Consider the following 26641-nt stretch of genomic DNA (forward strand, 5'->3'; position numbering starts at 1 on the left):
CTAGCGGATTTATCCAGTGATGTCAGTGGTGTATTAAAGTCCCCTACTATGATTGTATTGTTGTCGATCTCTCCCCTGATATCTTCCAGAAGTTTTCTTATGTATGTGGGTGCTCCTGCATTGGGTGCATATATGTTTACCAGGGTTATATCTTCTTGTTGTATTGATCCCTTTAGTATTATGAAGTGGCCTTCCTTATCTCTGGTTATGGCCTTCACTTTGAGATGTATTTTGTCAGATATAAGTATTGCTACCCCAGCTTTCTTTTCCTTTCCATTTGCGTGAAAGATATTTTTCCATCCCTTCACTTTCAGTCTGTGTGAGTCCCTTCTAATGAGGTGGGTCTCTTGTAGACAGCAGATGTATGGGTCATGTTTTTTTATCCATTCAGCCACTCGATGTCTTTTGGTTGGAGCATTTAGTCCATTTACATTTAAAGTTATTATTGAAAGGTACTTGTTTGTAGCCATTTCTTTTTTTGTGTGTGTGTGTGGCTGTTTTCTTTCTGAGCTTGATATTTCTTCTTTTTACACCAGTCCCTTTAGCATTTCTTGCATGGCTGGCTTGGTGGTGATAAACTCCCTTAGCCCTTTTTTGTCTGTGAAGCTTCTTATTTCCCCTTCAATTTTGAATGATAGCCTTGCTGGATAGAGTATTCTTGGATTCAGTCCTTTGCTTTGCATCACTTTGTAGATTTCCGTCCATTCTTTTCTGGCCTGATGTGTTTCTGTTGAGAAATCATTTGATAATCTAATGGGAGATCCCTTGTATGTTACTTTCCGTCTCTCTCTTGCAGCCTGTAAGATTCTCTCTTTATCCTGAACATTTGCCATGGTAATTATGATGTGTCTTGGTGTGGGTCTTTTCGGGTTCACCTTGTTTGGGACTCTCTGGGCTTGTGTGACTTTTTTCTTCCCCACCTCAGGGAAGTTTTCTGATATTATTTCTTCGAATAGGTTTTCTAATCTATGTTCATCTTTCTGTTGTTCTGGCACCCCTATTATTCGTATGTTGTTTCGTTTCATGTTGTCCCAAAGCTCCCTTAGGCTCTCCTCCTGTCTTTTAATTTTTTTCTCCATTTGCCGTACAGTTTGAGTGTGTTTTGCTTCCTTGTCTTCTAATTCACTAATTCGGTCCTCCGCTTCTCCCAGTCTACTATTGATACTTTCAATGGAGTTTTTTATTGAAGCTATGTCACTCTTCATTTCTTCTTGGGACTTACTTAAGTTGTTGATTTTTTCATCTGTTTCTTCTAGCTTCTTGCATAAGTAGTTGAGTTTTTCATCTGTTTCTTCTTGCTTCTTGAACATCTGGTGCATGTACTCTAGGAACCTTATTCTGAATTCTTTTTCCGTCATGTTGCATATCTCTGTCTCACTTAGCTGCTTTTCTGGCGAGTCCTCCTTTTCTTTCCTTTGGGGGTTTCTTTGCCTACCCATGTTTGATCTCGCTGACATATGTAGATGTTGAGATGTTCAGTGGCTGCTCCCTGGGTGGCAGGGGCTCCTTGGGTTGTGGTTGCTGCTCAGACGGTTGCGGTAGCAGCTGCTTTCCAGTTGGCAGCAGCTCCTCTGGTGGGTGTTGTTCACAGCTGTGTTGGCTCTTCTGGCTGGTGGGGGGAGGCTTCACGTACAGCTGCTGTTCCACAGACAGAGGGTGTGGTGATCAGGAGGCTGTGGTGATCAGGAGGCTGCGGTGATCAGGGGGCTGCTGTTGCTTGGATCTGCGGTCTGGGAAACGCTCCTCTCTTACCAGCACTGCATGGTCTGGGAAACGCTCCTCTCTTATGGGCACTGCATGGTCTGATCAGTTCCTCAGGATGCCCCCTTTAGTCTCAGTTCTCCGCAATCACAAAATCCAAATCTCAAATCTCCTGGCGCCAGCAAACCCGCGGAACTCCTTACCCCGGTCAGGGTCTGTGTCTGTCCCAAGAGACGTGGCTGTCTGCCATGCGGTCTCCCTCCGGCCCTCTGGGCTCAGGTCTGGCAAACTTTCCTGCCCAGATCCCTGGTTTTTAACCTTTCCAGGGGAGGTCTGCCCTTCCCGGCTGCAAACCGTCTCACCAGCTGAGTAAATTTGCCAATTCGGGGTGGGTGTTATTAGTTTCAGCTGCTTACTTCGTTTGCTCCGGGACAAGACCTGGGACGCGTCTGCCTATATCGCCGCCATCTTGCTTCCAAGAGCTTCTTTTTTATAGCTACATAGTATTCCATAGTGTAAATGTACCACAGCTTTAAAAAAAAATCTTTATTGTTGAAAGTATTGCATTTACATATGTCCCCTTTCCTCCCCATTGACCCTTTCTAGCCCCTTTGCCTCCCAACCCCCCACCTTCATCACCCTATTGTCTGTGTCCGTGGGTTATGCATATATGCATACAAGTTCGTTGGTTGATCTCATCCCACCCACTCACCCCTGCCTTCCCTCTGAGATTCCACAGTCTGTTCCATGCTTCTATGTCTCTGGATCTATTTTATCAGTTTATGTTGCTCATTAGATTCCACATATGAGTGAGATCATGTGATACTTTGTCTTTCCCTGACTGGCTTATTTTGCTTAGCATAATACTCTCAAGGTCCCTCCCAAGGTCTCAAAGGGAAAGTGATTCTTCTTTTTTACTGTAGCAGAGTATTCCATCGTGTAAATGTACCACAGCTTTTTTATCTATTCATCTACTGATGGGCGTTTCAGGATTCTTAGAATATATTTCCAGAAGTGGGATTGCTGATCAAATGGCAGATCCATTTTGAATTGTTTGAGGAACCTCCACACTGTTTTCCATAATGGCTATACCAGTCTGCATTCCTGCCAGCAGTGTACCAAGGTTCCCTTTTCACCATATCTTTGCCAGCACTTGATGTTTGTTGATGATAGCCACTCTGGTGGGTGTGAGGTGATACCTCATTGTCATTTTAATTTGCATCTTTTTGATGATTAGTGATGTTGAACATTTTTTTCATATGTCTATTGGCCATCTGTATGTCCTCTTTGGAGAAGTGTCTATTTAGGTCCATTTGTTCTATTTAGTTCAATTTTCCATTCGTTGAGACTTACACTGTTGAAGAAGTAAAAGTTTATCCAAGGAATAAAACAAGGGCACACAGTCTAGAGGAGGAGGATCAACCACATGAAACTGCTTCAGAAAACAGTTTCCCCTGGAATGTAGATGGCGATTTAATGGAAGTTACATCAGAGGTCCACGTTAAGTAAGTCTAATTATTTCACTGCCTTCTATGTCCACCAGTAGACACAAAACTACTAGTATAATGGAAGCCTTCTTCCTCTAACTATCAAAGCAAGCAATTAGCTAGATTTCTTTTTAAATTAGCAAATCAGGGAAGGATAAACAGATAAATATGTAATTTAAGTATGACTTTACATTTATTCATCAATTGTTACGGAGAGTTAACACATTTTCTTTGGTTATAAGTCTACACTGTACAGATAATGCATGTCTACAATTTCCATTTTGAATTTGAAAAACATGAGTCAAAAGTTTAAACCTTGTGACACTATCTGAGTAGCAGATTATTACAATTTAATCCATTAGTCTTATACTATATAACACTTCGTACTCAGCAGTTCCATGTGATTTACATATCATTTAATTAAGTAACAAGAGCAACTGGTGAGCTCTCTATATGTACAATTGGCTGCATTTTACAGAAACAATGGAGAATATTAGTCAAGAAGGCTTTATACTAATTCAGTGCTGATTTATTACACATCCTGCCCCAGTTTCTCTAGATTTCATCTCTGCCATGAATGTGTGTGTTTTTGTTGGCTATCATTAGACTTGCACTTGGTATTAAGCACTGTACTCAATTGGTATATGTGTGAAAAATAACAGAATGATAGGTTGATAAAATAATCAATTACACATATTATTTTATTCTTTGCAGATTACACCCAAGACTTATCAATCTTTATGGTGAAACCATGGAAGAAATGAATGATTCCAAAGTAACATGTAATTGTTTATAACAGAAACATATGAACTAAAATTTTAATATGAACGGACATATTTTAAACAGATATCCTAACAGGAAAAAAATATTGTAAAGAAATTAAAATTGCTTGCTACTTTTGACATTGCTAAAAATTAGCATTGAGGGTTTGAATATACCAAAAAATATTTAAATTCTGGGTTTTTTTTGGAATGTCTTTATATCTACTTTTTAACCTAGATATGTAATTCCAAAGTGAAATAATTTACATCCTTTCATTTTTCAGGACCATCAATTCTGTTGTTAAATATCCTGTAGTCTGGTATGAATAGACCAGAGTTCATGTAAGAATGCCCTGATTTTCCTAATGAGGTACTTGTCCAGTGAGGTTAAATTTCAAAATTATACAACTCAATCTAACCAGAAATAGAAATACTATTTTCAAAATTTCTCTAATAACTAAACAACTTCCCCCCAAAAGAATCTCTCCTTATTTTTAAGTTGTTATGGTACCAATTCTGTGAATATTCTCTGAAAGTTGAAAATGCAAGTTGATTTTCTTACTTCAAAGTGGTAGGGTTTTAAAATTCATAGTTTATTAAATTTTATTTTAAACTATGCAAAATATCTAACTGGGCAGAATCTGGCCCATTAGGGAGCTGTGCTCTCTTGCTCCTGACAGTCATATGTTCTGGCCATTATAACATTGTTTTCAATAGCACCTGAAATGCTGTCATTTCTGAATAGGAAAGAACCAAATTTAAGTTTCCTCAGGGATAATTCTTGAGAAATTCTAAATTTGGGGTTCATTTTCCGCCAGTGATTCTATACATTTTCCTGAATGGCTTCTATTCAAAAAAGTGTACTTTAAATATTATAAATGTAATCAGATTGTATTGGCACACAGAGTTCACAGGAGGTTTCGTGATGGATAACTTATACAGCAACTAGGTAATCTGAGGAAGATGGCTTTTGGCAGGGACTTCCTATATTTCCTATGGAATATTTTCCATAATAGTAAAGACTGACTTCTAATTTATCTATTTGATCACATCTTGTAACAGATTTTCAAAATTTGGCCACCGTCTTCTTATACATATAAAGACAGATTTAGCTCAGTTCAGATGAAATTATATCCTAAGATCAGCATCTAGTTCATATGTATGAATAAATAATTCAAAAGATTATCTTTAAATGTCTTAAAATTTTAAAATATAAATTATATAATAATAAAAAGGAATGTAAGATAACCAATAAAAATTTAAAATGTTTCACTGATCACTAAAACATATACCATGGAAATTTTGATGTTATATTTATATTCACTGGATATAAGCTAAATCTATTTTAAAATTATATATTATGTTTCCCCATTTCCATGCAGAAGAGACTGATCTTATAAGCATTTAACACTTACATTTGAATAGAAAGGGTAATATCCAGTTACTATTTACAGAGTATCAGTATGATAGATTTCTCCTTAATCACTGTTTTTACAGAGCTTTGATTTTAAAAAATTATTTGTGAGGTACAGTTTTCATATTTTACATATACCAGTTAAAGTGCAACATTCACAATCTGTTTCAGAATATAAATTAGAATTTTAAGTACTGTTGTTTTGTAAACAAGAAAATTGACTAATGATAGATTTTTAAAATTTACTCTGGGGTACCCTTGAAAAAATTGTTACAGGAGAGACATGGATTTATACCTATGTGAACATATATGTATATTTCAAAGATATGTATGTACAGAAAGAAGAAAGAAATCCGTAGTTGTATAAACAACAATTACCCAGAAGTCATCCCATTAAGCTCAAACCAGTGTATAAAAGTTCAGTCTGAAGTTTGCTTTTCAGGCTCATTAATCATAGACTGCTGAATGGTTGTTGATCAAAGCCCATAGGAAATATATTACAAGTAAAGGGCTTAAAGGTAAAATGCTTTCTTTAAAAATATTTAGCAGAATTTTTTCAAAGAGCTGTTTCATTCATTAGGAAAAAATTCTGCTGAATATTTTTAAAGAACATAATTCAAACAAGTCTCAAAGATTAGGAATTTATTTTGCTGAAGCAAGCATATATGTTGAAGTCCAAGACTTCTTCAGTCAAGTTTTATGATTTAATTCAGATGCACTTTTATTTCCAAATATCTTCAAGGGATTATTTATCTTAAATGTTTTAGTGTTTTATATCCATTTAATAACTGAAACAATACCTTTTTCATTTGCCTTAAGACATAGTATGTCACAAGGTTATGAGTAAAAAGTACATAAAAGAACTCTGGGCAAAGCAAAGTTCATGGTTTCTTGTAAACAATGTCTTAAATTTCTTTATTATATACCTGAGTCTTAGTTTTCTCAATTTAAAAGAAATCTTTAATCATCATCATCATCATCATTGCTTTTACTGTTAATGTAATTCCAACTGTCTCTTCTGTTTTCTTCTTGTAGGATGGATTTGTACTGTCTTTTAAAGAAGCCAGCCTGAAAAAAATCAGTGTATAATCACTAGTGTGCAGTTATTACACTCATATAAAATATCTAGACAGTCAATGGCAAGTTAACATCGGTGATACTTTCTATGACTTTAAGTAAAACAACATACAACAAAACCAAATTTTTCATAGGCTAATTGATATAAACAAGAGTTAATTGACACCATTTGAGGACCTGCTATAGTTCTTAAACTGTGTCCTATGTAGTCAGTAAAAATTAATTTGGAAAATATGGGATTAAAGAGCAATTACTGCAGGACTTACTAATGCAGGTGTAAACCCCCTAAAATTGACATTCAACATAATGTGCAGTGTTTCTCAAATGTTTTTTTTTTTTTTCAAATGAGTTATCTTTAAAGAAGGCACATTTTTCTCGAACTCTGATATGGAAGTTAGGAGAAATATGGTGAAATCAGTACTGTATATTCACTTGGGAGGCACAAATTGGCTTTACAAAAGTCAAAGGTGGCATTTTGAGTGGGTTAATTATTAAAGAGAGGCTTACCTTCCACATAACATATGAAATCAACAGAAGTAAAATAAGTCCGAGTATCAAGCTACTTGAAATAATTGCTAAGGTCAGATGACGTGTGGGTCTTTGATGATGTAGTCCTTCGAGCCAAACCTACATATTAACCAAAATAAAGAAGCACCAGTTTAAAAGTTTGCTTGTTTCCTTTGCAGCCCCTCCTCAATCCCCAATAGTATTTAGAACAACCCATCCCATTCTCTTGCTGGTTCGAATATAACCATAGGAAATGCTGGTAACTGATCAGCAGAAACAGTAAGTACAATGGACTTTTTCTGTGGTTCTTCCTCCAATCCATCCTAAACTCCTTTAAAAGCTGTCATTCCCTCTTTCCAGGTGTGGAAAATACCACCTCTCAGGAAAGTATTTCAAGCCCTCCATGATCTAGTAAAAAAATCTATTTTCCTGACTAAACACCCTAGCAATACTATTTTTCCTACAGTCTTAATGTTTCAGTTTAACTTACGTGTGCAACATTGTCATCCTTGTTTAGTTCAATAATTTTTGGATGTGGCTCTGGAAAAGCTGTCGCTCTTATTTCAAACTTGAGTGCTGAAGTCTCATCCTGTTTAATAAAACTATGAATCAATAGAGATCTTTCGTTTATTTTATGAAGATATATTAACAGAATTTCTCATGATCCTTACCTACTATCTAGAAGTTTTCATAATTAATGTTCACAATTTACTTCACCATTTGTAATTAATTGCAATGCTTTCTTTGATTATAAAGGCATGGTCTAGGTATAAATTTATATGGCACCATTTTGTTGAAAAATTTTTTAAAAAATGTATTTTATTGATATTTTTTACAGAGAGGAAGGGAGAAGGAGAAGGATAGAGAGAAACATCGATTCAGCTGCTTCCTGCACACTTCCTACTGGGGATGTGCCCGCAACCAAGGTACATGCCCTTGACCGGAATCAAACCTGGGACCCTTCAGTCTGCAGGCTGATGCTCTATCCACTGAGCCAAACCAGTCAGGGCTTGTTGAAATTTTTTTATTAAACATAGCCACTTTGCAGATAATTTAAATATTATGTGTTAGTTTGCAGTGTATTTTCCCCTGAGTATTGAATTTTTAACCCCAAAATAAGACTTTCTTCACTTGATAAACCTTTCCTAAAATTCATTTTACTTGGGCTTCTTTTTCTTTCTTTCTACATTGTGCTGCTCTGATCAAATACACATAGTCTACCTAATACTGTAATGGAAAAATCTGGTACAACAGTAGGTTGATGAACTCAGAGCTTTGCTATTTAATGCAGAGACTTATAAGCCAGAATCCCCAGACACTAAGGACTTTTGAAATTGTATGCAAAATTGAGATGTTTAAGCATGTGCATTCATTGGGGAAGATGAGAATATATTCTTGAAGGTTTTAAAAGTGTTTTTGTTATTGTGTTTTAAAGACAATTTTACATTTTAGCTTTATTCAATATTAGATTTTAAGCATAATTTAAAATAGTTTGGAAAGAACTTTAAGGTTATACAAAATGTTAAGGCAGTCAACTTCTTTGATTTAATCAAGGTCTATAAATAGTTGAACATACTTCCTAAAATAAACATCTTAATTATCTATTTAATTACTAAAAACCATGTCATTTAGACAATATATTCAGCTAAAGTAAAAGGGGAGAGATCAACCGCAACCAAAGGACTTGTATGCATGCATATAAGCATAACCAATGGACACAGACACGTGGGGGGGGGGGGGAGGACACATATGTAATACCTTAATCAATAAAGAAAAAAAACAGAAACAGTTAAGTTTCACTCTAAATTTTATTTGTTGAATGCGTCCCTATATACCATCCTACTTAGATATAGTTTGCAGATTCTGTATGGACTTACCATTTCTAGGATGGATGGCCGGCCTTCCAGCTGAATGTGAACACTGGCTTCTTTCCCACTTTCCATTTTTCCAAAATTGCATGAGAAATTCAAACAAAGTGGATCAGCTTTTGTGCAGTACTTGAAAGAATACCAAAAAAGTTACATTAAAATTTCAACATTTTTTAGAAGATGGCTAAAATAATTTACATGGAATTAAAGATCTGTTTTTGTTAGTGGCATTTAAAAAATCTTACTTTGAACAATTTAAACAAATGTTTGTTTTATAAAACAAAGTATTTGAACTGGAGCATGTGTTCTTGTGAACCTAACCGTCTGGGATAGATGTGAAAAAGAAAGACTCCTAATCAGAATCTTGCCATGTTGGATGTTCTCTGTTTATTATAAAAGTTGAATAATTTGAATGCTAGGATTGCTTGTTTTGTTTTTTTCCCCCACCATAAATTCAATTAACTGAAAAGAGTCAAAGTTCTTTTGAGTAGCCTTTGTGAAATGAGATTAAGAGGGTATGGAGAAATGTCTGGCTGGCACAGATTGGGCATTTGTCAGACAAATAATTAAAACGTATATAGTTAACCCTGGGTCTATCTCAAATTTCTAATCATGTCTGTTCCTCACATGCAAGAATATTCCTTGTTTCTCTCCTAACCCAACTGACAGCTCAAACCCACTGACTTTAAGCATTTCAGTTCTGTATGTTGGAAAACAAAAAAAAAATGAAAAACTGAAACTTACCAATAGCCTCTTATCAGTCCTCGTAAAGAATTTATATATGTCTCTTAGGGCCTCCATTGTATCTCTTTTCTTTTCTGATGTGCACATTCTTTGATAATTTTTAAAATGGCATTCTCCTGAACTAGTCTATAAAGATAGGAAGCAAGAAAAGTGTTATAATTCAATATTGGAAAGAACAACAAAAGCTACATGGTTTTAAAAGTTCCAATAAAAATGAAGTTCCAATTGCTTGATTACCTTTTCTAAAAATATCAAGTACTTCTGAAAGTGTGAAAATATTTTTGACAGATATTTGGGAGAGATGAAATCTCTGCAGCAAAAACACAAACTCAGAAAAATTTTAGAGGGTTGGATATAGGTCCTCAACTAATCAAATGGCCTTAACTTACAGAAAATTAGGGCAATGTAAAAAATGGGCATTTGAGCATTAGCTGGAAATTCAACATTTCTCGGGCTTTAGATACTATATCCTAACATCTAAATTTGGAATTCAAGTAAGATTTTAAAAAATTAGAACTCAAACCCAATTGGTAGGCTTATTGATTAATTGCATGTCTTGAAACTGGGAAAGTAAAAGCAATTCTGATGGAATCAACAACATAAGAATACTTATTCTTAAGTAGTGATTTGAATATTCTTTCTTTAAAAAAGGCTGAAATACTAATTTTGTTCCCCAACAGTGGTCTCAAGTTTTATGGTAAATTCTATCAAATTACTTCCACAGGTCCATATCACAAAGAAAATGTACTGAAATAGTAGAGCGTAATTCTGTTATTGTATACGTCAAATGCAGAGGTTCTAATGCAATGTATAATATTCAAGGTGTACTCAATGAATGCAGGGTGAATTTATAGCTGAGAGTGTGATTGAAGTTAACAGACATTTCCATTTCAGCAGTATTACTTACAATAAAGGAGGGAACAGATTTTTACCTGGACATCCAAAATGTTGAACAACTTATCAGTTTGGGGGATAAAAGAATTTGGGACCATTATTTCCACACTAACATTTGGAGCCATGCTAGGGCCTGTGTTGATAACCTGGTAAGAAGGAAAAAAAAAATGAAACTGTTAAATGTTTTCATAAATGTAAGTACAGATATAAATGAGCTCTTAGGCGAGCCCATCTGTTTCATGAAATATTTCTAGTGGTGGAGATTTGTAGTTGGCAGCTACACCACAAAGGGAGACAGAATGTTGACAGCGAGAACTTAAAAAAATTTGCTAAGAAGTACAACCTTTAGTCTTTACTCCCAGCTCTCTCCTTTTGCTATTAATTAGGACAGAATGTCCAGGCAGATGTTTTCTTGTAGTCTCAAGAAAGAGACATCAACAATGTACCTTTGTATGGCACATTCTGTATCTAAAATGCCGTGACCAATCGGTCCTCATCACTATCCCATCAGATAGGGCAACATTTAATTATTTGCCAGCTCAAAAAAATGCTAAGAGGTGTTAATCAACGATGCGCCCAAGATAAAAATGAAAAGAATTGGGACAAAACCTAGGCATTCTAATTTAAATCCTATGATGTTTTCACAGACCACTCTGTGCAGAGGGGATGTTGGCAGTAAGTGCATAAAATGTATTTTAATTCAGGGTTTTTATAGTGCTGATACACTCAGAAAACCACAAAGGGGTAGGTTATTCGTTTTTAGAAAAAATTCAATAGGTTTTTAAAGAATAATGCATAAGGGAGTGATATGTCATTATTGCTGATAAATTTGGGGATTGCAGATCCCTGTAAAAGGAAATTGGGCCAAAATATTGCCTCCTGAGAGCTTCACTGTAAAACCAATACAAAGTCAGAAATGAGATGTACCACAATACCTGGATGAAACAGCATGACTCACAGACTTGCAATACTGTTTTGAATGCGTATGATATAAATGAAGAAAGTGTCCCTGGCTTTGGGACATAGGGTAATTGCTCAGCCATGCAAGCCCGGGGCAGTTTCAAAGGCAGTGCCCAGACCCTGAGACACGTCTTCCCGATGCCTGCAAATAATCATTCTAACCTACAATGCCTTCCATCCTTGTTTGCCGGGCAACATTTAGACCTCCAAGAACGTATTCATACTTACTCAGACTCACCAAACCTACAGTTCTTCAAAGTAGAGGGCTAAATTTTTTCAATACTGCTGTGTGCTAGTATAACAAAAACAACTGTACTCATAGGATTTCAAGGTCATTCTTCTTCCACAGATCTGGGGCAGGGCCCAGGAATCATCATTTTGGACAAGCACTCCAGGTGATTCTGATGCACATTTTGAAAAGCACTGCCTTACAAACTATCATGATGTACCGAAATCCAGACTCACACCCCGTAGATTGTTACATAGCTCTAAGGATATTTGGGCAGTACTTCCGGTTCAAAAAATATTTTTGTGGACATTATTTCCAATTATTTACTAATCATCAACATCCATGGTGCACCAAAAATATCAGTTGATAGTAAATAAACATTTTTAAGTTGTCTTTATATTAGTATACTAATATTTCTGGTTAATGACACTATTCTTTAGCTTTTAAAAAGATTATTGAATAAATGAGACATCGCTTGCTACAGGTAACCTATCTATGGCCTGAAAGGCTGACCAAGCAGACCCTAAATGGAGTTGACTTTACTCGGTCATTTTAGGGCTTTTAAATGCTTCAACTAAGATGAGAGTTCACTGATTTGCACCTAAACATGCCTTCCCTTGGCTTATCCTGTTTTTTTTTTTTTTTTTTTTTTTTTCTAGGCACCTCTAGCAGATTCTCTTCCTCCCATAACTTTGCTAGTTTCAAGTGGTACCTCTGTTCCTACTAACTCATTCCCACCTGTACCGTAAGGAGATGTGGGCCTGAGTAAGAGGGATAAGAAAAGTAGGAGGAAAGGGCATGGGTACCCATGTGCCAGCTCCTCTCTTATCCCAACCAAACTGTGCCGGCCCAAGGCTGAGGGACATCACAGGGATACGATGTCCTCTCGAGCAATGCACCAGTCACATTCTTTCAGTTTGTTACAAACATCAACACAACCAACTTTTCTTACATGGAAAGTGAAGTTCATTTTCTCTGTCATGCATGTTTCGGGCTCATGGTCCTCCTTTGATCCATACACAAGTGAAGTTGGATTTACAAACCTAATAGAAACAAATTCAAATTTAGTGTTTTTCAGTGTTACAGTCTCATTCATTTATTTATGAAGTATATATGGGATGTGTGCCAGGTGCCAGGCTGTGCTAGGTGCAAGGAGGCCAATATTCATAAGACACATGGCCCCACTCGAGATTGTACAGTCTACTTGAACTCGGTTAATGGTCTTTCTTTTGATGAGGTGTTATAAACAGTCTTCCTCTACAGTTTGGATTACAGCTTATCCCTTAAATATGCTATAATTTAGACAATAGGCACTTTCTTAAGCACAAGTACTTTCGGTTTCTTGGTAAGATACTAATTTTAGTAAAGATGTTAATGAAATTAGAAAGCCATGTGCTCTGACTTGGGTGACAGTATCTCTTTCCAACACTATGGCTCATTCTACTGATTTATGTAAATCTGGCAAATATGATATAAATTCTTAGCCTTTCCCTATGACTTCAATATGCTCCTATACTTCAATCTACCTTACCTATTTTTTGAGTTATTTCTTCCCATCTCCTAATTCCTGCTGGCTATTTGTAATGAACCCAGATCTGGGGAACAATTTGAGCAGCAATAAGTATGGTAAAATTTTTGTTAAAAAACAAAGTTGTTACTCTTTTACCTGTGATTATAAATATGTATGGTCAGTAGTGAACTTTAAGAAATACTTTTCTAGGGAAATCCTGACTCCACAAGTTGCTTATATTTGGTAGCAGATATGAGGCAATGCAAATTAGGGATCCATTACACAGGAAAGAAATTAGAAATATTCAAATGTAGAGTAGGCAGGGTAATAGTTGCAGAATAGTCCTTGCTCAAAATAAGATGTGGATAATGAAAAAAAGGGAGGATGCTCATTATAGGAAAATGAAGGAGGGCAGGCAAGACACCATTCAAAACCAAGAAACGCGCAACTGCTTCTCTTTGCTTCCCACTGACTTTCTAGGTCCTCATCCCCCTCAAACGGCTGCCTTTACCCCCCTGCTTTTTATATTTCACAAACCTGTTAGCCTATTTCATCAGTTTCAGACACTGATATGTTTATTTGTATATAATTCTATGCCATCCTATGGGTGGCTAAAAGTTATTGGGGATGGGTTATATTTAGAGCAACAAGAAAAACTCCCTTGTCCATTTTGTATTTATCTTCAATTGCGTTCAAATGTATTTTTAAACAAAGATTAATAGCTTAAATAATTTCCAATAAAATCATTAAAGGTTTTCTTAAGACTCCTTTCATTCTTTCTTCATACATGTCTTCCTTGCATCAGAGTCAGAACCACAGAAACAATTACTAAAAGTATGAGGAATCAGTGACTGCTGGCTCTGGGGCTGTGGGTGAGGAACTCTGTGATTCACAGTTATTAAGAGCAGAAAAGAGCTGCAGACAGCTCTCTCCTACACAGGTTCTAGAGAGCAGTCGTTTGGTCAAGCCTGAGATTCCTGAAACTTCACACTTGCCACAGCCACTGAGTATGATCAAGCAAACTGTGCACTGCTCAACTCCCAGGGCCGGGCCTGCGCTGGGGGCCTCCAGACACGCCCCGCGCAAGGCTGGCCAGGCTCTTCCAGCAAGAAATCCCCTCCAGCGGGGCACTCGTGTGAGGTGGTCTCAGTGACAATTATATGATGGGGTAAAATAAGGAACAGCTGGGCAAGGGACTGCACTGCTGGAGAGAGAAACAGCATCGAATCTTTAACCCTTTTCGGTCCAACCTCGAGGCTGACTCGACAGACCAGGCGCTAGGAGCAGGTCCAACGTCGAGCAATAAGAACATTAAAAAGTTCAACATTCAATCCCGTTTGAATTAAAAAAATAACATTGGACCGCAAAGGGTTAAGAAGTCTTTTAAACATGGTTTAGACCAGTGGTCGGCAAACTCATTCGTCAACAGAGCCAAATATCAACAGTACAACGATTGAAATTTCTTTTGAGAGCCAAATTTTTTTAAACTTAAACTATATAGGTAGGTACATTGTTATTAACTTAATTAGGGTACTCCTAAGGCTTAGGAAGAACCACACTCAAGGGGCCAAAGAGCCGCATAAGGCTCGCGAGCCGCAGTTTGCCGACCACGGGTTTAGACTAATAATGGACGCAGCTACAAGATTTAAAATGAGCTCTCCTCTCTAGAGGAGGCCTCAGTATCTACTTACCCGTGCACAGTGAGCATGACTTCATACCTCAGAGGTACTGCCAAAGTCACTTTGTTACGCTTCAGATGGTCCATCTCCCCTTCGTTTTTGCTACAGAAACAAACAGAAAACACCCTGTTAGAATGCATCCGGCACAAACACCATCTTCAGCGAGAACTAGTTTTATACCATGTATACCTTATAAACTTGGAGGTGGGTTTAAATACTGCTTTTTGGGGAGTGGGGATAAAAGTGGATGTGACAGACATTTTTATGTCTGATGGCAGAAATTTGCTTTCATTATTCACACTGTTTTTTCCTCCTATGCTGGTTGAAGGTTTGTGCCTTAGATCACATAACCTCCTGCAGACAATGGGACACTCCATCGTTTCCCCAAGGTCCCCTCCCCAAAATGTCAGGGGTCTGTTTCCTTCCACACCATTATTCCTCACAGTGAAACCCACCAGGAGGCATGCACTGTGATGCTGAGGTCCTCTTCTGCTCTGTTCAGGGAGCTCGCATCCAGCAGAAAACTCACATCTACCTGCACACAGAGAAGGAAAGCGCATTTAAAGAACAATCTAATACATGTTGATCATCTGAACTTGAATGTTTCTTAATAGTTTGTACCCTGTGGGATACCCAGCTGTCTAAACGATGTTCTAGAAACACAGGCTACCCCCCATTTGGACAGCGAGCTACAGGGAAGCTGTTGAGGTTTGTGGCGACTTGAAAGCACCAGCATTTCCACAAGGGACATTCAGAGACAAAGCCGCCTCTGAATGTAGAGACAGGCAGGTCCAGACGGACAGAATCAGAGATGCTTTAACAACTTGAGGGGGGACTCTTGCCAGAAACACCTTTCTGTATAGAAGGTAACATGCCTGGCAGATAGGACCACCTGGGGCGTGGCGGGGGAGTGTTGGGGAGGGGTGACACGGGAGCAGAATTCTGATCGACACATTCACGTGCCCCGCCCCCCTTTTACAATGAACATTGCCAAGAATATAAACACAATCTCAAAGGTCTCAAGCCCAGTTGGTTTTGGTTTGATCACTTAGCTATTTACCCTAAGCAAATAATAATAAATTATATATTTGTATGCATCATAAACATGGAAAAAAATAGAAAAATTTTGTATTAAAAATTATAAATGCTAAATGCTTACCCTTGAGAGATGATCTATATATATATAACCAACATTACAGTCAATTTTTACTATGCCAGAGCTGTCTGTTACGTCACAGTTTATTTGCTTCTCTTCCTAAATAAACAAACAAACAAAATCAGTTGGTTTAGGTAGAAAAGGGAACAAGAAGTTTGTAACCCATGTTTAAGGATGGCTTTTGAAAAAACATCCCCAAAGAATTTACTTTCCTAGACAACTATTTTTGGAATAAACAGAAATGTAATCAAATGATATAATATGTACATATGTGTCTAGGTTTATTCTAACATTCATGTAAATTCTCCACAGAATAATTTCTGGACTTGAGGCTTTCATCCAGGTTTGTATATCCCTATTTAATTCAAGGCCCAGGTCCTCGTAAAATCATGAGGCAAGGAATCATAAGGTCTGTGTTTCATATCCCTCTTCTGTGTGGGATGTGAGAACATGTTAAAGGTATATAATGCTATAACTGGAATCATCATCATAGTATAAATACGCACATATACATATCCCAATATTCCAGGGAGATATACATCTCTGTATGTATTTGTACAGATATGTATTTCCCTGAATATTTGAGTTTTCCCTCTTACTAGTGCAAACAAGCTCTTAACGCCTTAGGGAAAGGGGGAATAGATTTTTGTGAGAGGTCAAAAGCCTCTCAAAATGCCCTTAATGTGAGGAAATGGTCTCTGGATAAGATCTGAGTAAGTTTGCTAAGGAATAGAGAAGCATCAAAGGAGAAAGAAGTTGAGGCTTTTGTCTTTGAAATTCAACCTTATTAATACCTCCCTGGTGGATTTAAGTGCTCACAACTGAGGCACGGAGGTAAGAAAAGATCTCCAGGTGCTTTGAACCCTTTCAGGGAAGGAAAAACTTGCCTAAAATCTGGTCAGCACCAGAATTTGGGATTCGTGGCATGTTTAGAGGTCCTTTGGGAACAAGACTGGGTCTATGAGCTTCAAATGCAGAGGGGTGACTGGGAGTCCAGCAGGGAGGACCAATATTGCTTGTGCAGGAATCCAACCAAGAGCAGCAGCATCAAGCACCAGGAAGATGTGCTAGTGAGAAAAGCAATGGCTTGGATAACTAGGCCTTTGTTTCTGGGAAGCAGGAGGCTGACTTTTTTGATCTCGGATTCCAAGGAACTTGTCATTTTGATCAGGGGCATGAGAAAGTCTTAAAATTACTAGAAGCCAAAGGGGATGTCTAAAGAAATGCCAGATATTTAGACCTCAAATTGATGAAGTGATTTATACCATTTATATCTTTAAAAAGTTAAGCAAAATATCATGTAGTATCATGCCATTGTGGTTTTCAATACTTACCAGATCTAAAATCTTAATGAGGTAAAGACCAGTGGGTAGTTTGATATGCAGAGTTGTTTCATATGCATCATCTCCAGCATTAAACAAGGACACATTCAACATCAAGGTCTTCATACTTCCAACAGTGAGATAGGTTTTATTTTCATACGGCCTAAAAATTAAGTACTATTATTTAGTTCTAATTTGGAAATAAAAATCCCATCTCTTCATTTATTTATCCTGAACATAAAATATTAATTTGAAAAAAACAGTCAGAGGGAAATGACCACATGCAAGTAGATGCAAATCTATTTTTAAAAGAACTCAATTTCCCTTAGTTCAAATAAATTTGGTCATGTATTACTGGACAAAAGTTTTTTAATTAGTTATAATTAAACTAGTCTGCTTTCTGTTATACTTTTTTTTGGCCTTCATTGGCTGTTTCTTTTTTAAAAATAAATCTTTATTGTTGAAAGTATTACATATGTACCCCTTCCGTCTTGCTCCCCGCCCCCCCCCCCCCCCCCCCCCCCCCCCCCCCCCCCCCGCCATTGACCTCCTCCAGCCCGCCCTGCCCCAGGCCTTCCCGATCCTATTGTCTGTGTCCATGGGTTATGATTATATGCATACAAAGTCTTTGGTTGATTACCTCCCACCCACCCACCTCCCCTGTCTTCCCTCTGAGATTCCTCACTCGGTAATACTTCTTTTCTGCTTAACTTCTTGGTTCTATACTTTTAACACATTTTCCTCATTATTGTGCAACATATTTCTAAAAGCAAAGTATGTTTTTCCCATCTTTCTTTATTCTTGAATAGACATTGAATTAGCTGCTGCCCAAACCAAAGGGGGGAATGGGGGTAACTGGAAGAAAAGGGGAACGGAGAGTTTTGCCACCAAAATACAACATGTTTTGGTGGAAGTGAGCACGGCATGAGAAAGGGCGGCTATTCTCAGCAAGTGAATCCAACTGAGATCTGTAGAGTAGAGTCCATTTCATAAGACAGGCTGGTCACCTCTATGGAAAATGAGACCAAATTAACAGACGTGCAGAAGTGCCTCACTGTGCTGTGAACTGGAAAGAGAAGATCGCCCCAAATCTAGAGACGTGAGTGAGATCAACTTCTGGCTCTGGCCCCGTTCTTCTGGAGGGGGGTGGTGTAATTAACATTTTTAAGCCTCAATCACGTCACCTGTAATAATAACTACTATTCATTGAAGATGTGGGTCATGGAATCCTCAGAGCAACACATTTATAGATGAGGAACTGGAGGCTTGGAGAACTTATTCAAGGTCTCTCACAGCTAAAAAGTTTCAAAGCGAGTACAAATCTCTTCGCTTACACAGCCCATTCTCTTTACCAATAAGAGACTGAGAAGAGCTGAATGCTAAAGAAGACTTTTGCTACACTATGATTCTATAAGCTTTCCTTAAAGACAGATGTTCCTAGATATCCAAGAATTTAGAAATAGTAGTTCAACCAGAGAAGGGTGTGACCCAAAGCAAAAGACCAGATGACAATAATCATAACTACACAAAAGGTAAAACATTCACTTAGCACTTTAAAGTTTAAAAAGTTTCCTTAAGAAAGTAAGCATTTCTACACTACATTCATGTGACCTGTACCCTGCATTCACAACTACTCAATTGACCAAGAAATTAATGTAGCATCAATACAAAAGTATATAGTTTTGAGGAATGAATTATTAATTTCCATGAACTTCAAAATGAAAACAAAATATAATTTGGGGCACATTTCTCCACTTTTATACCTTTAGTATAACTCTAAGAAATGGAACCATTTACTTAATACCTACTAGTAAAAGGTCTTCCCCTCTTATCTTGATTTTTTCCTGTTTTAAACTTATCAAGGTAGAACATACACATAGCAAAATGCACATATTCTAAGTTGCAGCCCAATTAATTTTTACAAACTAAATACAGACATGAAACCAGCACCCAGATCAAGAGAAAGGTATTACCAGTCCCATTAGAAATAAGCACTTCCCTCCAGTTACTTCCCCCACCTATTGCCTTGCTTTTACCAGTACAGACTGGCTTTGCCCACTTTTATATTTCACATCAGTGAATTCATAAAGTATGTAATTTTTCTTTACTCAAAATTTAAATAATCAGGCCTTCTTTACTTAAAAGTTTGTTTGTAAAATTACATCTACATTGACTTGTGAATTGTTTATTCTCATTGATATATATATATATATATATATATATATATATATATATCCTATCTAATAAAAGACTAAAAGGATAATTGACCGTACCTTTGCTACGCTTCCCATTGGCTAATCAGGGCGATATGCCAATTAACTGCCAAGAAAGATGGCGGTTAACCGCCAACAAAGATGGTGGTTAATTTGCATATGCAGGCGCCAAGCAATGGAGTGAAGCCGGCTGGCCCCGGGCAGGAGCGAGTGAAGGCCGGCATGGCGAGCGAACAGCAAAGAAGGAAGCCCGCAGTGCCAGCCTCCGCCATGCCCCCGGGGCCCGCGTGATGCGAGCAAGGAGCTAAGCCCCTTGCCCGCCGCACCGGCCCCTCCTGGCGAAGAGCGAAGGTCTGGGTTCCGGGCGCCGGAGGAAAACTGATGCCAGCAGCCAGGGGAAGGGGCCCCCGAGGGACACAGGCCGGGCTGAGGGACCGCCTGAGTGCACAGATTTTTGTGCACCGGGCCTCTGTTATATATATATTCCATTTTGTAAATATACAACATTTTACTTATCCATTCACATTGTATTTATCCATTTAACTATCCGGCAATTTCTAGTTTGGCTCGATTACAGTCTCTTGGTGAACATATCTATGCAATTCTGTTGGGTCTCTCTAAGAGCAGACCCTTATGGTTTGTAACCCAGAATTAACTCCTTAAAATGCTACATCTTGGCTTATTTTAGCAACCAGCTTAAATTATACTAACTGTATTTAAATAACAAAATATACCATAAGGAACTATATTTAAGTAACCAAAAATAAAGATATACTACAGAACTCTCATATAAAAAGCAAGCATACTATAGAGCAGGGGTTCAAAAACTGCTGCCAGAAGGCCCAGTTCAGACCTCTGCCTGGTTTTGTAAATAGCGGCTTCATGGAACGCAGCCACGCTCGTTCATCTGTGGCCGCTTTTACACGACGGATGCCAGCAGAGTGGAGTAGCTGAGCGAGATCTCCGTCCCACAAAGCCTAAAACAGTCACTATCTGTCCCTTGATGGACAAAGTGTGCCAGCTTCTGCCATAGAGCAGTCTGATAAGTGTAATTAATAAGCATACAAAATAATATCACCGTGTTTAAAATCTATTCTGTGTTATTCTGACAACCGTAGAGGCTCACTTCCAACAGCCTGGGATACAGAATTAGAGAAAATGCCTCTCTAGGCCTCCCAGTTCCTTGGCTGGTCCTGGAGGCATCAAGGAGAAAGGAATGAAGAACGTGCCCACGTGCAGCCTCTCCAGCTCCTGACCCCTGGGTCCGAGAAGCTGGATGTTTCGGGAAGAATGTGCAATGACTAACAAAGCCGTCATTCTAAACCTTTTCAGGGTGGAACAATCGGACTCCGTGATGGCGTGTTTTAGAGAAGGGCGGTGATTCACCCATTCCTGTGTGGTAAACCGTGTTACATAAGCACGCATCTGCTTGGTGGCACCGTGCTAACCGGCAGAGAAGAAATGCGCAGGAACACGGCCGTCCTGCACTCCCCCCACTGTTCTCTAATCATGTTACAACGGGAGGAGCCTAGGAGGTTCTAAAAGTGAACTTCAGCTTGACATTAAAGTTTAATTAAGACTTGAAGAAGAGCTGCCTAGAAATAGACGTTTGTAAAATATTCTGGCACGTAACCAAAGCATTAGTCACCGAACACCTTTGGGAAAGGAGTTGGCACTTAGACAAGCAACAGAAGGTGAAAGCATTGCATAAACAGCCAGGTTCCCAGACAACAGCAAATTAAAGAGAAACACAATGTTCACATTTCAGCAGCCAGACTCCTGGTTTAGTTTCCATTTTTAAGCTATTTTGTCACATAGTCATAATTATGATTCTACTCTTTTTGTTAAAATATACATCATATTGTATCTTAATTCATTAACAAGGTGCTGTCGGAATGATACCCACCAGCTTTGAATGGGAGACATAACAAAGGACCAGGTGCACATCTGCAAGTGCGACAAGGCTGCACCAGAGTGCTCCCCAGAAATCAGAGTTCATTTTTCATTAGAACACGCATAACGCAGACTTGAAATTTACCAACCAGCCTAGAATCCATGGAATTTAAACAAATCAAGGTACTGTGTACATAGAGAATCACAACTTAATAAGTGAGAGAGGAAAAATAGAAAAATGATGTATTTTAGCACCAAGTACTATGTTTTTCTTGAGTGAATGACATTGTTTTATTTTGCAAGAAATGCTCCCCAAGTCTTAGTCTAATGAATGTACTTTGCCTAGATAACACAAATTAGTGCCTTCCCGGCTAACGTTTTTTAAGATGGTAGGATAAAGTATAATGTAAGCTGATATGTACCTGTGTCAAGATGCATGAGTCACTTATTTGACAACATGTAGCCTGCTGCAGGTGGCTTGCAGGTCCAAGTAAAGACAACTATTTTTTTAAATTTTACTACTGACTTCAGGGGCAAAAATACTGGAAAATTCTTGTTTACTGGAATATATCAGTTACCCAACATTTAAGAAGATTTTTTATCAAATGAAGGCAAATTCATTGAAGTCTAGAGGAGTACAGCTGGTTGCACTGGATTAGAAGACTGAACTAGGAAATAGCATGTTTTCATGTACAATTCATATAATTCATCTTCCCCAACCTCTGTGAGGCACACAGGGGTGGATAAAAGTAGGTTTACAGTTGTGAGTACATGAAACACAGAGTTAATAAAGCTATTGTAATAGTCATATCTTGCATGCCTTTTTCTATACGAACAACTGTAGACCTACTTTTGCCCACCCTGTATATTCCTACTCTCTCCATTTCAAAAATGGACACGTTTGTTAGACTAGCTCTTTCAGGGGCTAACAGCATCGTGGCTGATGTTGACAACTGTCTGGTGTCTAGTCAACAGACTGCCCTCTTTAGCGGTTAACAGACCCAGCATTGGGCAGCATTCCCTCGATACTGCAGACGACAAGCCCCTAGTTCACCTTCAGGGAATGAATTATGATCGCACTAATCTGATCACAATGACTCCATTCTCCTCCAGCCACGATGGGCCCAGGGTTGAGTATGTGATACAGGTCTGGCTGATCAGACTAAGTCGGCTCAGGCACTGCCCTTCCTGGAAAGGCAGCCTCAAGAGGACATGGAATTTTGCTCTTGTCCCTTTTTTCCTTGCTGGGAACCTTGGTGCTGCTGCAGCCATCTAGTGACCGCGAGGGAAAAGCCAAGAGAACTGGGAAGATAACCAGGAATGTTCAGATTTTGGTAGGTGCTCACTAACCCTGCTACAATAATTAAATGCCTTTATTTAAAGCCCCTATTGCTCAAGTATTCTGTTCCTTGCAGTTAAAGGCATTCCTAAAGGATGTGAAAGCCATTGTTTCACTCGCGCCAGAAGCGTGACTGAGGAACAGAAGAGAACTAGCATTTACGTCAGAATCTATATGCAGGACTTGATTTCAAACTACCTCTGTGATGACTAACACCGGCTGTTATATTTGTAATCGTGATAGTCATATTTGTTCATCTTCATTTTGCAGTCGGTAAGTCCACTTGAATATGATTTATTCTCCTGAGAGTTTAGTCAGTCAGGAGAAAGCCTCAACTTAATGAAAACACTAAGCACTGTTTAGTTTGCTGTTGGCAGTCTATTACTGCAGTCTTCAGCCACACACGTTCTTTACCGAGTAAATGCATTTACCTAAAGCGGGTGTGTAGCTCTGGGGCACATAAATACCGTTAGTGCCAGTAGAGTTATGGGCAGGAGAACACATAGAACATATGGTCACAATTTGGCTAGTATTACAGAGAAGGGAGAGGGAACACCTAAGTGAGACAGGCATCCATCTGTCTGATAGAGTATAATTTACTAAAGATGCAAAGCAGTTTGTCAGAATCTTTTACCGTAGGCCTAAAAAATTGATTAGAAGAGTTTTCATAAGAGAATTTCTTAAATAAGTTATCATTTCCCAAGTAGAAATCGCCTGGAACTCTCCTAATTGATGCAAATGATGCAGGGCTTATAGTTCATACTGGCATTCCTGCCACTTCATATGTCATAAAACTGAAAACTACTGACCCAGTCATAGTCGGCAGCATTTTGGGGACATAAGAGACAAACTCTGGACAAATAACTAGTATATATACAGAAAATGTTCAGACTTCAATGGCAACATTCCATTTTATGGCCAAACTAAAACTTTATTATAATCTATAAGTATTCTAACCATAATTTATCAAAAATAACTTTTATGAAAGCTTCATGCATAGCAGGTTTTGTGCTATGCACTTGGGCCTGCATTACTGCATTATTTATCTTTAAAACACCTTTCACAGAGTAGGGATTATTTTACCTCCTTATCAAGAAAGGAAGAGGTTTATAGAGTTTAAAAGGCTTCTCTACAGCTAGCAGAGGGTAGATACAGAACTTGAACCAGGTTTGATTTCAAACCTGAAACTCTCCATCACCACTACCACATTGGTTCTCAGATCTTAGTATAATAAGAAACCCTTGGAGCCCCTTTAATAAACAACATTTCTGGCCTGGTCCCCATGGCTTCTAATTTGGATGGTCTGGGGGTCTAGGAAACCTGCATTTCTAAGTGAGTCTTGTAAAAGTGACTCAAAGGCCACAGCTTGAGAAACACGGCTGTACCCTCAGTTGCCTGCCATTTAAAATGATAATGGACTTGATATTTAGATGTTAAGAAATAGTATCATTTCAAATTAATGATGCAAATTAACCATAATGTAATAGCTTATTGTGAAAAAATACATAATGAATAAAAAATAACAATTCGATTATATTAATATTTGACCTCTTAACTCAAGATGTATTTTCATTATTCCGAAAAGAAGCATTCTTGGTAAATTTTTGTACAAATTTTAATGTCCCATTTTCTAATAGGTCAGAGGGATTGCAATGAAAGATGACAAAGGTGACAGTGGGAGTTTCTGATTTAAGAAAATAAAACACTACTATTTGTAGCTGAGATAAGCTTTCCCACACACAACTCTACTTATCAAAGGCCCATGGCAGCAAAAACACTAAGAACACAAAGCATTTTAGGAAGAAAATAAATACACAAATGGAAAGGTTATACATTTTTCAGCTAATACATCAACAAAGGCACCACACTACATGCTGGGATGCAAAGTAGTTAGTAGTCACTGTTTTTGGACTATAAGAACAGCCAATCTGGATAATTAAGTATAAATAAAGTCCAATTATTAATCAAATAGGTTAGGGCTTCTTGGCCCTCAATTGTGGATGCTCAAGGCTATACTGGCATTGCTTAAGTGAAAAGAATTAATTTATTCTCTGCCATATGTGTTCCTACCCAGCAGGGTACTCAACACTGTTTTTGAACCTTTTCACTCATTCCTAGTTGACTTCTTATCCCATTTATCATAACAGCTATTTTGAGCTTTTTCCCCCATGCCTTTCACGTTCCCAGATCTATCCTAAAGACCCCCACTTTCCATAGATGAGCCTACTTTTTTGTATTCTGGCCATCCATGAATTCTCTACATTTTATTTCCTTCCACACTGAGTTTCTTAATCAATGTCAAACATCTTTTCATACCTGTTCAGCTCAAGATAAGGACAATTTTAATTTCTTCCTAAAGCTAACTCCTCCACTTGAGTCGATCTCATTATATACTGTTGTTTTTTTAGAACCTTGTTCCATTCTCAGCAAACACCTATTAGTCACTGACAGTGTTCCAGATATTGTTTTGGGCAAAGTCAACACAAAGATGAAAAGACGGGAACCTGCCTCGAAGCAGCTTCCAGGATGGCGTGGAGACAGACAATAATGGCAGTGAGTGGCAAGTGCAGTGGGACTAGGGGCACAGGAGGACTTAGGTTTATGTACCTGGAGACAAAAGGGACTTCACCTAGGAAACAGCTGAGATTTGCAAGATAAATAAAAATTAATCAAGTAGATAGGTTGGAGAAGTGAAACCAAGAAGTGAAACCATTCAGAGTTCGGGAGAGCAAGGTGTGGCAAAGCAACTCTAAGTCTCAGGGAGTTGGTGAGAAAACACTAAGGAGTTTAGAGTTTAGGTTATAATGAACCAGTGAAGCACTGTTATCAGAGGTGTATGTGAGAAAGCTCACTCTGGAAACATCATTGTAGAGGGATTAAAATAATGTTAAAATAGGAGACCAGTAGTTGAGAAAGCAGGAAAGCCTGTGAGCTATGTAGAGTATTCAGTGCTTGGCATGAAGCAATAGTAGTAGAGACAGAGAATTATGATGGAAAAAAACCCCAATAACATCTAGGTGGTTATTATAGGACTTACTAACTTATTGAATAGTAGGGTTAAGAAAGGGGGAAGAATGCAGATTGAGCTCCAGAGGTCATGTCCAATAGACAACTGGATGTGTGGGTGTGGAACTCAGAGACACTGATTTGGGCATTCGCAGTGTAGGCAGACCAGGTGAGGTCACAGTTGTAGGTAAGGTAGCCAGGGAAAATATGAGAGTGTGAGAAAGGGGTGAGAAAACCATTGGGGAATCAATAGAGCCAAAATCAAATATCTCCAAAGACACTTGAGAAGGAGAGGCTAGAAAAGGAGAAGGGAGTAGGGTGTCACCATGGAAATTAAAGCAAAAGACATGCAAAAGAGGAAGTGAAAAGCTGTCAAATGCTTCAGAGAGTTCAAATAGGTACAAAAAGTGCCCCCTGGATTTAAGTAGAAAAATTCTCTCTCCAATTTCTTTCTTTCCCTGCCTCTGCATGATTAAGTAACATGATAAAGCCACTTGTTCCCAGTATATTTTCTTCCCTAAGCACTTGCCCTGTCATTCAGCTACGACTGCACTGAAATTTCCATCTTACAAATTGCCAGTGATATTTTTTCCACAAGTCACATTTTAAATGCCAACTCCCATGAGCTTTCTCAGTCATTATGCTATCTGGTCTCTCCACAAATTTTACAGTATGAAGTCCCTGTTTTTATATTGGCTATTTCACAGTGCACTCAGTTTTCCTCTTAGTTCTCTTCAGTGTCCTACAGGGACTCCCTATATGTGTTAAGCTCTTTAAATAAAACTGTCCCCCCAAGAGTTAATCTTCAGTTCTTTTCTCTGCGAAATGCACATTTCACCTCCTCCACCCCCAAGCATTCTCACAAGTCAGGAATGTGAAGA

The 26641-nt window shown here is 38.2% G+C and overlaps 2 protein-coding genes across 5 annotated transcripts in view; one reads left to right on the plus strand and one right to left on the minus strand.

Moving 5' to 3' along the window:
- Positions 1–8663, plus strand: part of CERKL (CERK like autophagy regulator) — a 99277-nt gene extending 90614 nt beyond the window's left edge. The window contains exons 12-14 of one of the 3 annotated variants that reach the window (XR_011472417.1): positions 3028–3206; positions 3903–7226; positions 7786–8663. Coding sequence is in view for 2 of the 3 variants with exons in the window: in XM_070422642.1 (XP_070278743.1) it covers positions 3028–3206; positions 3903–3984 (261 nt within the window). In the remaining variant the exon portion in view is untranslated. Of the gene's footprint in view, positions 1–3027; positions 3207–3902 lie in introns of all 3 variants that reach the window. The other 2 variants (XM_070422642.1, XM_070422643.1) reach the window with 2 other exon arrangements.
- ITGA4 (integrin subunit alpha 4) overlaps positions 3360–26641 on the minus strand; it is an 80403-nt gene continuing 57121 nt past the window's right edge. For both annotated transcript variants that reach the window (XM_070422639.1, XM_070422641.1), the window contains 11 exons: positions 17322–17472; positions 15991–16086; positions 15287–15366; positions 14844–14933; positions 12595–12685; positions 10492–10599; positions 9560–9685; positions 8825–8944; positions 7438–7536; positions 6948–7067; positions 3360–6431 (listed from right to left, as the gene is read on the minus strand). In XM_070422639.1, the coding sequence (XP_070278740.1) occupies positions 6324–6431; positions 6948–7067; positions 7438–7536; positions 8825–8944; positions 9560–9685; positions 10492–10599; positions 12595–12685; positions 14844–14933; positions 15287–15366; positions 15991–16086; positions 17322–17472 (1189 nt within the window). In that variant the 3' untranslated portion in view covers positions 3360–6323. The remainder of the gene's footprint in view (positions 6432–6947; positions 7068–7437; positions 7537–8824; positions 8945–9559; positions 9686–10491; positions 10600–12594; positions 12686–14843; positions 14934–15286; positions 15367–15990; positions 16087–17321; positions 17473–26641) is intronic.

This window comes from Myotis yumanensis, unplaced genomic scaffold (assembly GCF_028538775.1).
Source record: "Myotis yumanensis isolate MYYU_CA2020_CCGP unplaced genomic scaffold, mMyoYum1.0.hap1 SCAF_8, whole genome shotgun sequence".
NCBI classification, from domain to species: domain Eukaryota; kingdom Metazoa; phylum Chordata; class Mammalia; order Chiroptera; family Vespertilionidae; genus Myotis; species Myotis yumanensis.